This window comes from Rhagoletis pomonella, unplaced genomic scaffold, assembly GCF_013731165.1.
Source record: "Rhagoletis pomonella isolate Grant_MI unplaced genomic scaffold, Rhpom_1.0 Rhpom_scaffold_00010, whole genome shotgun sequence".
Classification (NCBI taxonomy): Eukaryota; Metazoa; Arthropoda; class Insecta; order Diptera; family Tephritidae; genus Rhagoletis; species Rhagoletis pomonella.
In genome coordinates, this window is record NW_023458564.1 from 12536037 (window position 1) to 12549627 (window position 13591).

Below are 13591 nucleotides of genomic sequence, written 5' to 3' on the forward strand. Positions count from 1 at the left end.
AAATCGAAAGATTCATATAAAATCACACTCAAGAAATGAAAAAGAAATTTTCTTCTATAAGAATTTCTTAAATCAGTCTGAAGATCTCAATAAAAAATAGTTTCTATTCTAAGTTCTTCGAGAAAATTTACACCAACGGCAAAGTTCTTTTTCAAGCAACAAAAATAATGAAACAAATTCTTGTGAGTTTTCTAGAAAGCTGTAAAAAATCAAATGTACTAGAGAAACACTTTGGCTGCATTTCTTTATTCATTCTGAACGTTTGGAATAAACTTTTTTGTTTATTTATTCTTTAGAACGTTCCTGATGATATGTTGACGTATATTTCAAACGCATTCTGTTTGTTCCGGCTGTGAAATGGGATTATCCGGAATGTATAAAGAAACGCAGCCTTTGTGACAAAAACAAATGTTATACGACTTATCCAAAGTTTCACTAATCAATTTTAAATTAGGCAAGATGTAAACACCCTCTTGACCGCCGTCTGACCTTGCCAGACGTAAGGTACATATAACCGTTTGGCACTAATTTTTTTCAAAGAACTTGATGATTTCAAGCCTAAGGGAATAATAAATCTAATGTAATTCATTCACAGTTCGAATAGAGTGGTTAGCGGTAATGGTTGGTAAGATCTGGCTTCGGTGTTTGGTCCAAGTTTTTTTCCCATCTGTAGGCAGTACAAAACCTCCGACTTTATTTCTATCTCAAATAAATACTTTTGCCATCTATAAGGCAACGTACGATCGCCAAAGGTTTTTATATCAGAAGCACCCTGTACTTCGATGCTACAAGTGTAGATGTCTGTGTCCGTTTCTCCGGATTGCGTGGCAGGCAAGGATGTGGTGAGAAGAAGATCGGATCCCACTACCGTTCTCCACTTGGTTCAACTGAAATACAATATGTACAATACAACGTGTACACCGAGACTCAATGCAAAAGTACTCGAAGGTCACACAACTGCGAAGGTGGGAGTGAAAATTCCACCACTTTTATGCTCTGAAGCTTTTTTACATAACTTTAACTGAAAAGTTATTAAAAAGTATTTTTACTGAAACTTTCGTCAATGAGGCATTCTTTGTCATATCGGACACCAAATTTGGTGCCACAGTTTCGATTGGTTTCAAATTTTTTTTATGAGTTCTATACATGGAATAAGTTAACACGTATTCGTTACTTTAGCTTTAAAACGACGTTAAAATGAAGTCTCTACGATAAGTAGAACCCGATATATAACGATTTGAAGAAGTAAATGATTAGTCAGAATCACGAAAAAATTCGAACTTTGACAGATCATATCTCTTAAGAAAAAAAAGAAAAAATAAATTCCTCGAATACGTGTTAGCTTATTTCATGTATAGAATTCACAAAAATTTTTTTTTACGAAATCCGTTCGATTTAAAAAAGAGTCAATGTCATACATATATACTTACATCGAAATATATTAAATTTTTTAAGGCTCACGAAATACTTATGAACGCTTACCATTATGTGTGGGTCAAGACTAAAAATTTAGTTGCACTTACCTGAAAAAAAAACAAGAAATTGATTATTAGTAATTTGCGAACATTATTATGTATGGATCTTTATTATAATAACTATCTGAAATTTTTTAAATGATTAAATTTTAGATATCGGAATGATTTGTTCTTAGATATACATCTGGGAATTTTTTAGCAATATGAACAAAGTTTGTAGGAGGAAGTGACATCAGTATTTTCGGCGCGCGAGAGGACTGGGTCCGCCTGCATATTAGTTAGGGCTATATCCTGTTTGATGCCATCCTCCAAGCCTACAAGAGCAGTGACTTCATCGCAAGAAAGTTCGTCGCCAAAATTAAAACGCACTGCAGTATATGAGATAGCACACAATCAAAGCGACAAAGAAGTTTGTCTGACGAAATTCGGCGAGAGTAGATTTATTTTTTTTTAATTTTTTCTCTGCCGCCGCTCACAAAATCGGGCGTGAGTGAAAAAATAGCTTTATTTCTAGATAATTATCAGCAAGAAGCAGAATGGGAAAATTTTGGGATTTATCTTTTCACTTTTGTATTTTAATATTTTTTATTTGTCATTTAGCTGATGCGAATTTCGTTTCGAAATTTCGCTCATCGATTTGGTTCGGTTTGTGTTTCAAGCGTACTTCACGTTACACAGAATTCACGAACGGAGACGTGAGAGTCAAAAGATGTAAGAAATTTTGCACAACTACTACAGCCTTGCGTGTAATAATTGTTATATTTATTTGCATGTTTTTATATCCATATCAACAATACGTAACGAGCGCAAGGCACGTCTACATACATACAGAAAAATCGCAACAAATTATTTACACACGAAATTTTTTGTAAAAGTATAAAAGTGGATTTATTAACTTAACGCACATTTCATTTCATTTTTTGGTGGTTAAGAAGTTAAGCAACTTCCTTTCCTTACAAATTACATTTCGTTTTTCACTTACGAAAATACGCATTTAATAAACACATTTATATGCTGCTACCAAATATCGTTTTCTTTTTTTACACGCGAACGCGTCAATTCGCATCGGTCAATAGTTATTCAGCAAGTGGATGTGTCAGCCGGATGTTGGGTGACCATTTTGTGCGTTTGTATGTGGAAACGAGTAAACTAAAAATGAACACCCACACTTGTACACATCACGCACACGCGTCACCATTAATGGATACTCGTAGAGTGGTTAGCATTGGGTGCTGCTGCTTTTACCCTTATAGAACCCAACAAAATTGACTAGAACAGTCATGGGGAAAATTATGAAAGCGACGATGAGAGCGCTGAAGTGACGCACGAAATAGGGAAACTACCCACTTCATTGCTTCTGATAAAAACTCCTACTGGCCCCTTCAACAGCAACCTGTTGCGCCCACGGAATACCGAAAGGGAAAAAGCAAAAGTGAAGAGCATAAAAATAGATAAATAAATAATAAAGGGATATCGCACTAAAAATAATAATAGCCATCCATTGCTGACTTGTAGGCAGATGCGCTTTTACGCATGGGCTTAAGAGGGGCTTACGGGTACTGGGCCGAAGAGCGAATAGTAAGCAGTACATATATACTTCTGTCGGCATGATGTACTATACATACATATTTATGTGGGTGTTGCCGATGAATAGAGCAAGTATATGGCTGCCTGCATTTTAGTAAAAAATAATCACGAATCCATAAGTGCTCTACCGGAACCGACCGGAAAATGATGAAAGCAATGATGGAAAATTGGCTACTAATGGGCTACCGTCGCGACGTTGTCACTGTAATCCACGTATTTAGTTGTGAAGAGTGACTGTATGTATGTATGTATGCAAGTATTAGCGTTTCGGTGTCACTTTGGTAGTAAGCGAGCAATCATTCGCTCTTAGCCGCAAAAGCAGTAGGATTAACAACGTAAAAAATATAAAATCACGGAATGTGGCTGCAAGTGTGGAGCAAAAACTGGGAAAGATATTAGCGAGAAGCGGACTTTTGATGGGGGAGAAGGTAAAAAAAAAACAGAACGCAGTAGACAATAGATACTGACTGGGAGCAAAAATGTTGGTGGATAAAAAATAGCAAAACGCATAATGAAACTGTAACGAAGCTGGTGACGCAGTAAAATCAGTAACAGCATTAGCGAATTATAAATATGTATATTAGGGCGGAGTAATTTGTTCGGAGCGAAATTTTAGAAGAAAGTGTTTAGCAAATTCAAATTTTACGATTAATTCTCAGCAAAAATGTCGTACAAGTTATATACCAAAAATTTACGCTTGACCCTCCCAATTTTCAAAAGAAAAGGCATTATATTGTAAGAAGAAAACACAACATTTTGTAAGTGAAAAATTAATTTCGTTCAGAAAAAATTATAGCACACAAATTTTTCTATTAAAAGCGGGGAGGGTCAAACGTAACTTTTGGTATATAGTTTTTTTGCGATTTTTGCTTAGAATCGAACGTAGAAATCGAATATAACATACAATTTTTTTCGAAACCAAAGTGCTCCGCCCTAGTGTGTAGGCAAAATAAACGAATAGCTTATCTACTTAAACCCTTAGCTTTGCTAAATATACATATGTACATACAGTGGTGGCGACATAATTAGGGATACTACTTCTTTACAAGTTTTGGCCATTTATTTTTCTTTATTTATTAACTTTTTTTAAATACAATTTATAATACGACGAAAACTATGCAATGCAAAGTTTTCAGCCTTGTAGAAGATTTATAAAAATTCGTAAAATTTGAAAAAAATGGTCATAAAAGTTTCAAAATTTTTAATAATATTTTTCAAGCTAAGATTTTTGATATTTTGTTTTGCTGGCGGTATTACGCGTATGTACAGTGGCGAAAATATAAGTACGGAGAGCAATTGTAGCGTTATTTTGCAATTTCCCTTTCGTTTATTTAATGTGGGTCAAAATTTCAAACTTTGTACAAAAATTACCAAAATTCCAGAAAGTTTCAAAAAAAGTTTCAGCTTTTTAACTTTCGGAGTATGCAGTAGCCTATCAAGGTTCATAGAATACAAGGTTACGACATCAGACATGGCCGCCATCTTGATGACGTAGATGGCTAAATTTTTGGAGTTTCCAAATTCCTAAAAAATGGGCTTATAAAAACACACTATTTTTTTTCAAAAATACATCGCGTTTTATTTCAAATATGTGTAACCCTGATATTTACCGTTTGACAATTTGCGTTGAAGTTTGTGCATTTTTCTGCGTCTGTGAGTTTATTTAAATTATTAAAAATTTAAGTGCGCTGTTTTTGATTGCAAAAATTACGCTGAAAAAGGTAATTTTAGGTTTACCGTATGTCTAAAGGTGAATTGCAATTTCGGTAGCGAAATTTTACCAATGTTATGAACGCTTTTTATTTAAAAATGCGCGAGTGCATTCTACTCACTTTCAAGAATAAAATCACCAGCAAATTTCAATAAGCATTCGATTTACATTTCATTTGTCACTATTGTACGAATAATATTATGTTTATCCAGTTTCACGTGAAGATATAACATTTTATGTTGTAATAATAACCTTTGCCACGATTTTATATCAAAAATTTTTTTAAGGATTCCTAAAATATGCTATACGGCAACTATATTTTCTGCGTTTTGTGTACTCTCCTTCTTCGTAAAATATTTCAGCCAATCAGAACTCACTTCGCTACTACGTCATTGGAGGAAAACAAACTTTTGACACCACCATGTCGTAACCTTCTATTCTATGTAACCTTCTATTCTATTCTTGGTAGCCTATTCAATTTTGTTACAATGAAGTATCGTTGATTTTTGATATTTTTTTTATGTTGCTCATTTTCTCCATACAAAAAAATTGTCGAACAGACTTTGTATGAAAAAATACGTGAACAAGAAATGGCCGAAAATCAACTGTAAGCTACTTCAAATTTGCACTTATTATAAAATTTAATGGGCCACAAAACTGCATACTCAAAATCTATCTAAAAAATTCGTTTTAAAAGTTTAAAATTTTGATGCACATTTGTTAAAATTCGTCGAATTTTTTCTACAAACTTTGAAATTTTGATTGAAAAGGTTTTGTTTATATAAAAAGCTACATTTTCATAAAAAAAAAATTATAAAATTTTTTTTAACGAGGAAAAAGAGCCAAAACTTGCTAAAACGTCTATTCCCTATTTACAACCATTCTCGCCACCGTATGTTCGAAAAAGTTTTATATATGGAGAAAAATGCACAAATGCGATTTCCTACAAGCTGGAAATTTGTAATTTATTTTCTATACCAAAACTGAATCGGCTGTAAAACTGCATACCCTATGTTTTTTAGATTTTTATAAAAAAAAATTTGAAATTTTTGTGACCATTTGGCGATTTTTTAAAAATCTTTTAGAAGATTGTGTATAAACTTTTTTTCTTGTTAAAATTTTTAAAGAAGTAGTGTCCCTAATTATGTGACCACCACTGTATGTATGTATGTACACATGTATATTTAGCAAAGCTAAGGGTTAAAGTAGATAGGCCATTCGTTTATTTTGCGAACCAGCTAAATGCGTATCCGAAGCGACTGGGAAGCTAGCGCGTGTTGTTACGTGCATAGATATGCTGGTGCTGGTAGGCAATCCTTTACTCGAGGCGACTACCAATTGACAGCGACAACGCTAAGCTTATTAATTAAAATGGCATTAAAATGTCTGTTTTAGGCAACTAAATACATACATATGTTTGTATAATATTTACCTCAATTAATGTTTGTTTTAACTTACATAAGTACATCTTGCATTTAATAATGGGTTTAATTTCTTTGGTTAAGCAATTCCATTTCTTATTTAACTAAGCTTAACGGAAGTTTTCTTTGAACTTAGAAATAAGTATTTGCGTAAAATAATGAATTATGAATTTAAATATCGTTATGTCAATTTAAAAAAAAAAGGTCCAAAAGATTTAACAAGCTTAGGAACAATCGTTTAAGTAGTTAGGTTAGACAAGAACAAAAAATCCTAGCGCATTTTCATTTTGCCACTCATTCCTTAGTTATTTATCCATCCAATAGAAGCTTCATTTTTTTTTTAAGGAACAGGCTTTCATTCAAAAGCAAAAAATTTACAAAGCTTGAATTTTTTTTGACTTTTTATCAAAAAATAAATATTTGTTTTTTTGTTATTTTATGGCCTTATAACAATTATATTCAAAAATTTTTATGAGCTTGAGGCCGTTTTTAGTGAAAACTTATTGTGGAAAAGCAACAATAATTTGAAAAAATGGTAGAAGTGAAAGAAGTCTGATGAGGAAATGTGATCATAAAAATTGCTGAAAAAATAAATACGTAAATTGAAATGATTAATCAACTTCTCAAAAGTGATGTATATACGATTTGTTAGCTTTAATTTTCCTTATCTCGTATTACGATTGTTTAATTTATGTTTGTTTTTAAGATATGCAGTTATGAACAAAAGTATTCGCACAGTGAATTTTCCACAATACACGAAAAGTTTTTTATTATATTTTTTTCGTTATTTTTTGTTTAAATATAGCTCATACTAGACAAAAAAAAAAAAATATAAAATAGAATTTCTAAACTTTGTGCAAAACTCAGAAAAATTCAATAAATTTGCATACTAATTTGCATCTTGCTATTCAGATACTTAGAACAATTCTAAGTATGCAGTTTTATAGCCTATATAGTTCTAGTAACAAATTTCGAGTTTGAAGTTGCTAAAAAATCGCGTTGATTTTTGGAATGGGCTATACAATTGAATACTTAGAGTTTTTTTTTAAATTCTAAATAGAAGGTTGAAAAGTAGTATGCAAATTTATTGAATTTTCCGGAGTTTTGCAGAAAGTTTAGGGATTTTATTTTTATATTTTTTGGTGTAGAATGAACCATATTTTTATAAAAAGTTATCGAAAATAAATTAAAATTAAAAAAATGTGCATATATTGTGAAAAATTCACTGTGCCAATACTTTTGTTCGTCACTGTACGTAGTAAAGTGGAACCACCTTTTTTTAGCTGAGTAACGGTAAATTGCAAATATCTCCAATAAACCAATCTATAGAAAAATAATTTGATATTAGCATCCGTGAAACAAAAAACACAAATTTGTAATCAAGTGTTATTCCACCTGAAGGGCTCTCTGTTTAGACTGGAAGAATGAACACGGAACATAGACGTCAAACGCCGTGTGAGCCAACATATGATTTGGTGTTAACCACCTCTAACCAGACCAACGCGTCATAGGTGAGAATAAGCCTAACAACTACCGCTGCGTATAGCCAACGCTTTTTAGTGAGATTTTGATCGATGCCCTTTTGTATGAGTGTGCTGCGTATAAAAAATCTCAAACTATACTTTTTTTTTATAACTCATTTTCAGTTTTTTATTCAGTATTTGCAAATATTTTAAAGAAGAAGTTGAAAAATTTAGCAGTTTTTTCTTTTCTAATGATATGTATTTTATTTGTCGATTCGACTAATTAGTACGACTCGTCTGTAAGGTACTGAAGTCAGATACCAGCTGAGGATGGCTGCTAAATCTAAGTAATTATATCACAAAAAAAAAAAAAAATAAATCCCCGTAGTTCCTTGCTGTAGTACAAATCATAAACACCAACTAAAAAGAGAAAAGAAAACAAAACCTCTAACAGCTTTGTAATGAAATTAACTTGTCAATGGCGATGGCGTCGAAAGGAAATTAGTTTTTTGTCAAATGGAATTATTACCACATTTGCTTTTCATGCCATTTTCGTGTTCTTTTTAATGTATCAACAGGCTAAAACATTTGTATTTGTATACATATTGCGCATTGTGTTCATTATTATAGCCATTTCATTCAACATTTGCTGCTTTGGAGGGGATGTCACTCGAAGTTTGTCGCTAATTTGTATGCTAATTACTATGTATTGTATTTTGTTATCAGCCGTCAAGTATACGGGCGCAATTTTTTCAGGAATATTTCTATTTGTATCACTGAATTTTCATATGGCTACACATTAAAGCGGCTCGCTTGCCATACAAAAATGTATATTGGTATAAGTAGCCGCCTGTCGGTAAAAGATGGAAAAATTAGTAGGCTCTAAGGACCTTCAAATAAGGCAATCGTATCGTTTATTTGATAACTGCAGTGTTTTTCAGGCGGGAATATATTTGCCATCGAGAAGGCTGCTTGCCTCATACAGTATAGTAAGTCTCTGTCAGGGAACGTCACTGTATTCGTTGATAGCCAGGCGGCATTCAAAACTCTGGGCTCTCAAGTAGCATACTGGTGTATAACTTGGTGTAAATTTTTGAATTTTGGTAAAATTAATCAGATTTATACCAAAATTCGTAAATTTACACCAACCTATACCTTGAGCTCCAGGGTGGTAAAGTCGAAAGCAATTCGGCAACGCTGGCTTCACTGAGCCACTTCAAAACCTCCCTCTGCTGGGTTCTTGGATATAACAATAAAGAACGGAACGAAATAGCCGATGAGATGGCTAGACACGGCATATAAATGCAAATTAGCTAAGCTGATAACTCCCTACTGCCACCGATTTATAGAGGAATCGATTCACCACTTCTTATGTTAATGCCCAGCCCAGCTCTCCAGACAAGAAATTACAAACATCCACGGCTTCATCCGGAATATTAAATGCTTTGACAGACTTCATACTCGCAATATGGATTAATCTTGGCTGGAAGGATGTGCCTCCTCCTGGCACTCACAAAGAGCATTCACAATGGGAAAATCCGCCTCCGAGTGGAAGTACGAGTAATTTTTACGCGCCTTCCTAACCTAACCTTTTTCAAGCCAGAGGAAACTTTTTCAAATCAACTGGAACCTTTTTCATATCATATGAAACCATTTACAATTCAAATGAAACCATTTTCAAGTCAAATACAACCATTTTGAATTTGTATAATACTTGTACTTATTCTACATGGAAACCATTAATATTTCCGACAAAATTGGCACCATTTCTTGTGGATGGTGGTTAAAAATATTATCTAAAAATAACACTGAAAACCAAAAAAAAAAACGCAACCCTATTGTAGAATAATCCCTTTGCAAAACTGCTTGAAAATAATTCTTTAAAAATTTAACTAAGACTACAATAAAACACACCACTATCACGACCACAAATAAATACTTACACACAAACATAGACTAAAGCCATATGCGGGCAAAATGCATGAGTATGTATGTATGTATGTATGTACATTTTTCTGGCCAAAAGGGCCCCTTATGACGTTTGTCCGCAATACACATGCATACTTTCATTTAATTTATATGTATGTGTTTAGTTTCAAAAATAGAAATCGAATTCGCTCGAGATTTACGGCCGGCACTTTACATCCCATTTATTTAGAGATATATTGTACATAGCCGGATATATGAATGTAGATATCTACATTCAAATACTTATGTACATATATATACAAGTTTCTTCTCAACATATGTTAACGATGAAATTTAAAGCCACCCATACGCGCTAGCACACAGCTGGAATTAACATATCGACAAGCAATTATGTGTAGGTACATACGTATGTATGTATTCAAGAAATCCTTACCATATGGCACAGGCACATCATATGATACGTCATCTGATCGAAGCGCAGTCGAAGCCATCAAACCGCAGACACTTACATACACACGAACTTCAACTTATCCGCATATGTGTTTTGTATATTTCAGAATATTTATTTTTATTCAAACTTAAATTTCTATATTATTTTACAATAACGTGTGGGTTCGTGATTGTAACGCTAAATAACATGTAGTAGTTCGTCCGCTTGTTTTGATTCTTCACAACATTACTGCTGAGAGAATAGAGAATAACTGAGAAAATGGCTGAGGCTAAAGTAAGCAGGAAATTGGAGGTGGCGGTGGCGAGCCGGTGTGACCACTGACTAGGGGCTAATTGGCAACGAAGCAACATTTCGAATTCGCCAGCTCCTCTATTCTCTTGTTGCTCTCTTCAGTTTACTCTTAAGTTTTCTTTGCTGGTATTTTGTGAGTTCCTTTATTCTGTTATGGGGAAGAGCAATATTTGGAAATGTGCAAGAGAAAACCTTGCTTGTCAGCCTGAAAGTATGCAGTGAATATATTGAAGTAATCAAAGAGCGCAATACTCACGATTTATTCTTAGCAAGCAAGTGTTGAACTACATATTTCTGATATTTGAAATATTATTCGCTTCATGAAGAAAAATTATTTATTTAATTACTGGATTAATGTTTTGGTTAAAACTAATACTTAAGATATATGTAATTTTCAAAAGACTGTTTTTCAATTTAGAACTCACTTTTAAATAGTTAGATACATTAAGTGCTCATAATGTCTACAATTATTATTCAATTCAGATACGCAGAGTCCTATTGTATTTATAGAAGATCGTGTTTTGACATCGAAGAAAGAAATCAAATTTAAACGAATTCCTTCAAGTTGATATTTGAATCATAAGTAAATTTTTGTTTGTTAAAAGTAGTGTGAAATCGTCGATAAGTCAATGTATAGCTTCTAAACTACTAGTCCGGTTGGAAAATGCCGTTTACACAAATGAAATTTTATATGCTTCACTATACCCAAAGAAAATTGCAAATGAGTGAACGCACTACTTTTTATCTGATGTCATTAATATAAAATGCCTTCACGAATTATATGTAAGGGGATAATTTTTAAGTGAGTGGCAACCACGCTCAAAGAAAAAATAAAAACAAGTAAGAAAGTCTAAGTTCGGGCGGAGCCGAACATTAAATACCCGGCGCAAGTATTAAATATATGTTTTTCACCTTTCCGCAAGCTACCGCTACATGGTAAGCCGGGGTGTATCAATTTTGAGTAAGTTAGCGTCCTTCAATTTCGAAATATTGAAGTTTCAAGCATTTCTGAAATTTACCGTTATATGAGAAGCGGCCGTTATTTTAGTCCGATTTCAATAATTTTCAACGTTTTGCTTATATTTGGCAAGCACAATAACCACACCGAGTTTGGTACAAATTGTTAGAACGGTTACCGATATACACATATGTGATCATAAGTGGGCGGTGCCACGCCCATTTTCCAAAATTGTACCATAAAAGTATTTCTTGGTAAAGAATTTTTGCAAGCATCAATTTTGAATAAATTAGCTTCAATATTTACTGATTTATCGAAGATTTTGTATTTCTCTAAATTACCGTTATATGGGATGTGGGCGTGGTTATTGTCCGATTTTAAAAATTTTCGGCCATTTGGTATGTTGTGCGAAGGCCAACAACTGTGCCAAGTTTGGAAGAAATTGGTGCAGTGGTTACCAAGATATACACATGTAACCATAAGTGGGCGTGGCTACGCCCATTTTCCAAAAATTTATAATATTCTTATTTTTCGTCTAAAAGTTATTGTAAATATCAATTTTGAGTGAATTATCTTCTGTAGTTACTAAAATATCGCAGTTTTCGTATTTCTGGAAATTACCGTTATATGGGAAGTGGGCGTGGTTAAAGTCCGATTTCGCCCATTTTCAATACCAACCTACCTTGGATTAAGGGAAACCTACATACCAAATTTCGTTGAGATATCTCAATTTTTGCTCGAGTTATCGTGTACACGGACGGACGGACAGACGGACAGACAGACATGGCTTAATCGATTTCGTTTTTCATCCTGATCATTTATGTATACATTTGTCTATATCTATCTCGATTCGTTTTGGCTGTTACAAACAACCGTTATGTGAACCAAGTTATAACCCTTGTTAACATGTGCGCTCGGGTATAATAAAGCTTATTGCGCATCCGGAAACCTTTCACTTCGTAGCTCGTTTTTTAGTCAAACGAACGGTGAAGATCAAATAATTAAAAAAAAAATAACGCATAACTGAATATGTAGAGGCCAAGCTCTTTAATTTGACTTGTTGTAATTCAATGAACGGATCTTAAAATCTTTTAGACAGGTGGCAACCCTATAGAAATTCTAAGTACTAGCCTATCGATACAGATTATATTAAACAAAATTTCGTACAAATTTGTTCCGTAGGTTTTGAGATTAGCGTGATCAAAAAATCTTGAATTTTTAAATAGCTGGCAACCCTACCCGAAGCAATTAAAGTTTTTGTGCACGTGAAGGCCATGCCCTGTAATTTCGTATCGCATTTTGTTATCCAACGATCAGGTGGCAACCCTACTCAAAAACGATACATTATTGCACATATAGAGGCTAAGTGGTTCCATTTGACGCTGGCGGTGCAGAAATGAAGATTGGTTTTAAAAGTATTTTCCAAAATATTCAATAAATAAAATCTTGCATTCGTCTGAACTAATTTTCGAAATACTCTGAGGTTGATACATAGCCCCAAAACCAGAATTTTGACACCCTCGCCGTGCTATTTTGCCTAGTGCGAAGAAGGAAGAAAAAATCAGTACGGCGAATGTCCCAACTAGGGTGATTGACTCGGGTTTTCCAAACCAGTTTTGACCAGTTTTTTCGAAAGTTTTTGGGAGATTTTTTTTTGGAATCATTATGTTACGAATTTCGATTAAACCGGAGTTCTTTTTTACAGCTCAGCAAAGTACCGCGTAAAACAATTTTGTGAGGCACTTTGGCGACATAACCGGTTTCTTAAAATAAGCCATCATTTGATCGGATTTGCTCTGCACGCGGACAACTTTTGTCCGGTTTCGCTTATTTTGAAAGTCGCAGGAGTAGATTTAAAAGACTACTGTGTAATTTCGAGCAAGCTGGCGGTTTACTGAGTTCCGTTGTGGTCGTACCAGCACAAGTGACTCTGAACACGAGTATTTGGATATGAAAACGCTAGCGCGGCACACTTGTTTATACTCGACCAAAAATGCAAACTTGTGGCCATTTTAAAGGAGTGATGCACTCCAAACGAGTTTTTGCACCGTTTCGTAACCCTTGATGAAATATGGATCCAATACAATACACCAGAGACCAAGGAACAATCAAAAAGTGTACCCTAGAAGGCCAAAGTGAGTCTGTCAGCCAAACGGGCCATGGTCACTATTTTTTAGGTTGCACGTGATGTCATTCACATCGATTACATTGAAAAGGGCAAACTAATCACTGGCGAATATTAGTCAGAGATATTGGACGGATTCGATATTGACTTGAAGCCATATCTGGCTAAGAAAAAAGTGCG

The 13591-nt window shown here is 34.0% G+C and overlaps 1 protein-coding gene across 7 annotated transcripts in view; it reads right to left on the minus strand.

Annotated features, from left to right (window-relative positions):
• LOC118746066 (protein alan shepard) overlaps positions 1 to 13591 on the minus strand; it is a 342147-nt gene that overhangs the window by 207442 nt on the left and 121114 nt on the right. The window contains exon 1 of one of the 7 annotated variants that reach the window (XM_036479812.1): positions 10020 to 10081. The exons of the other annotated variants lie outside the window; for them this stretch is intronic. Coding sequence (XP_036335705.1) covers positions 10020 to 10052 — 33 coding nt within the window. The 5' untranslated portion in view covers positions 10053 to 10081. Of the gene's footprint in view, positions 1 to 10019; positions 10082 to 13591 lie in introns of those variants that run through there. 7 annotated transcript variants of the gene reach the window in all.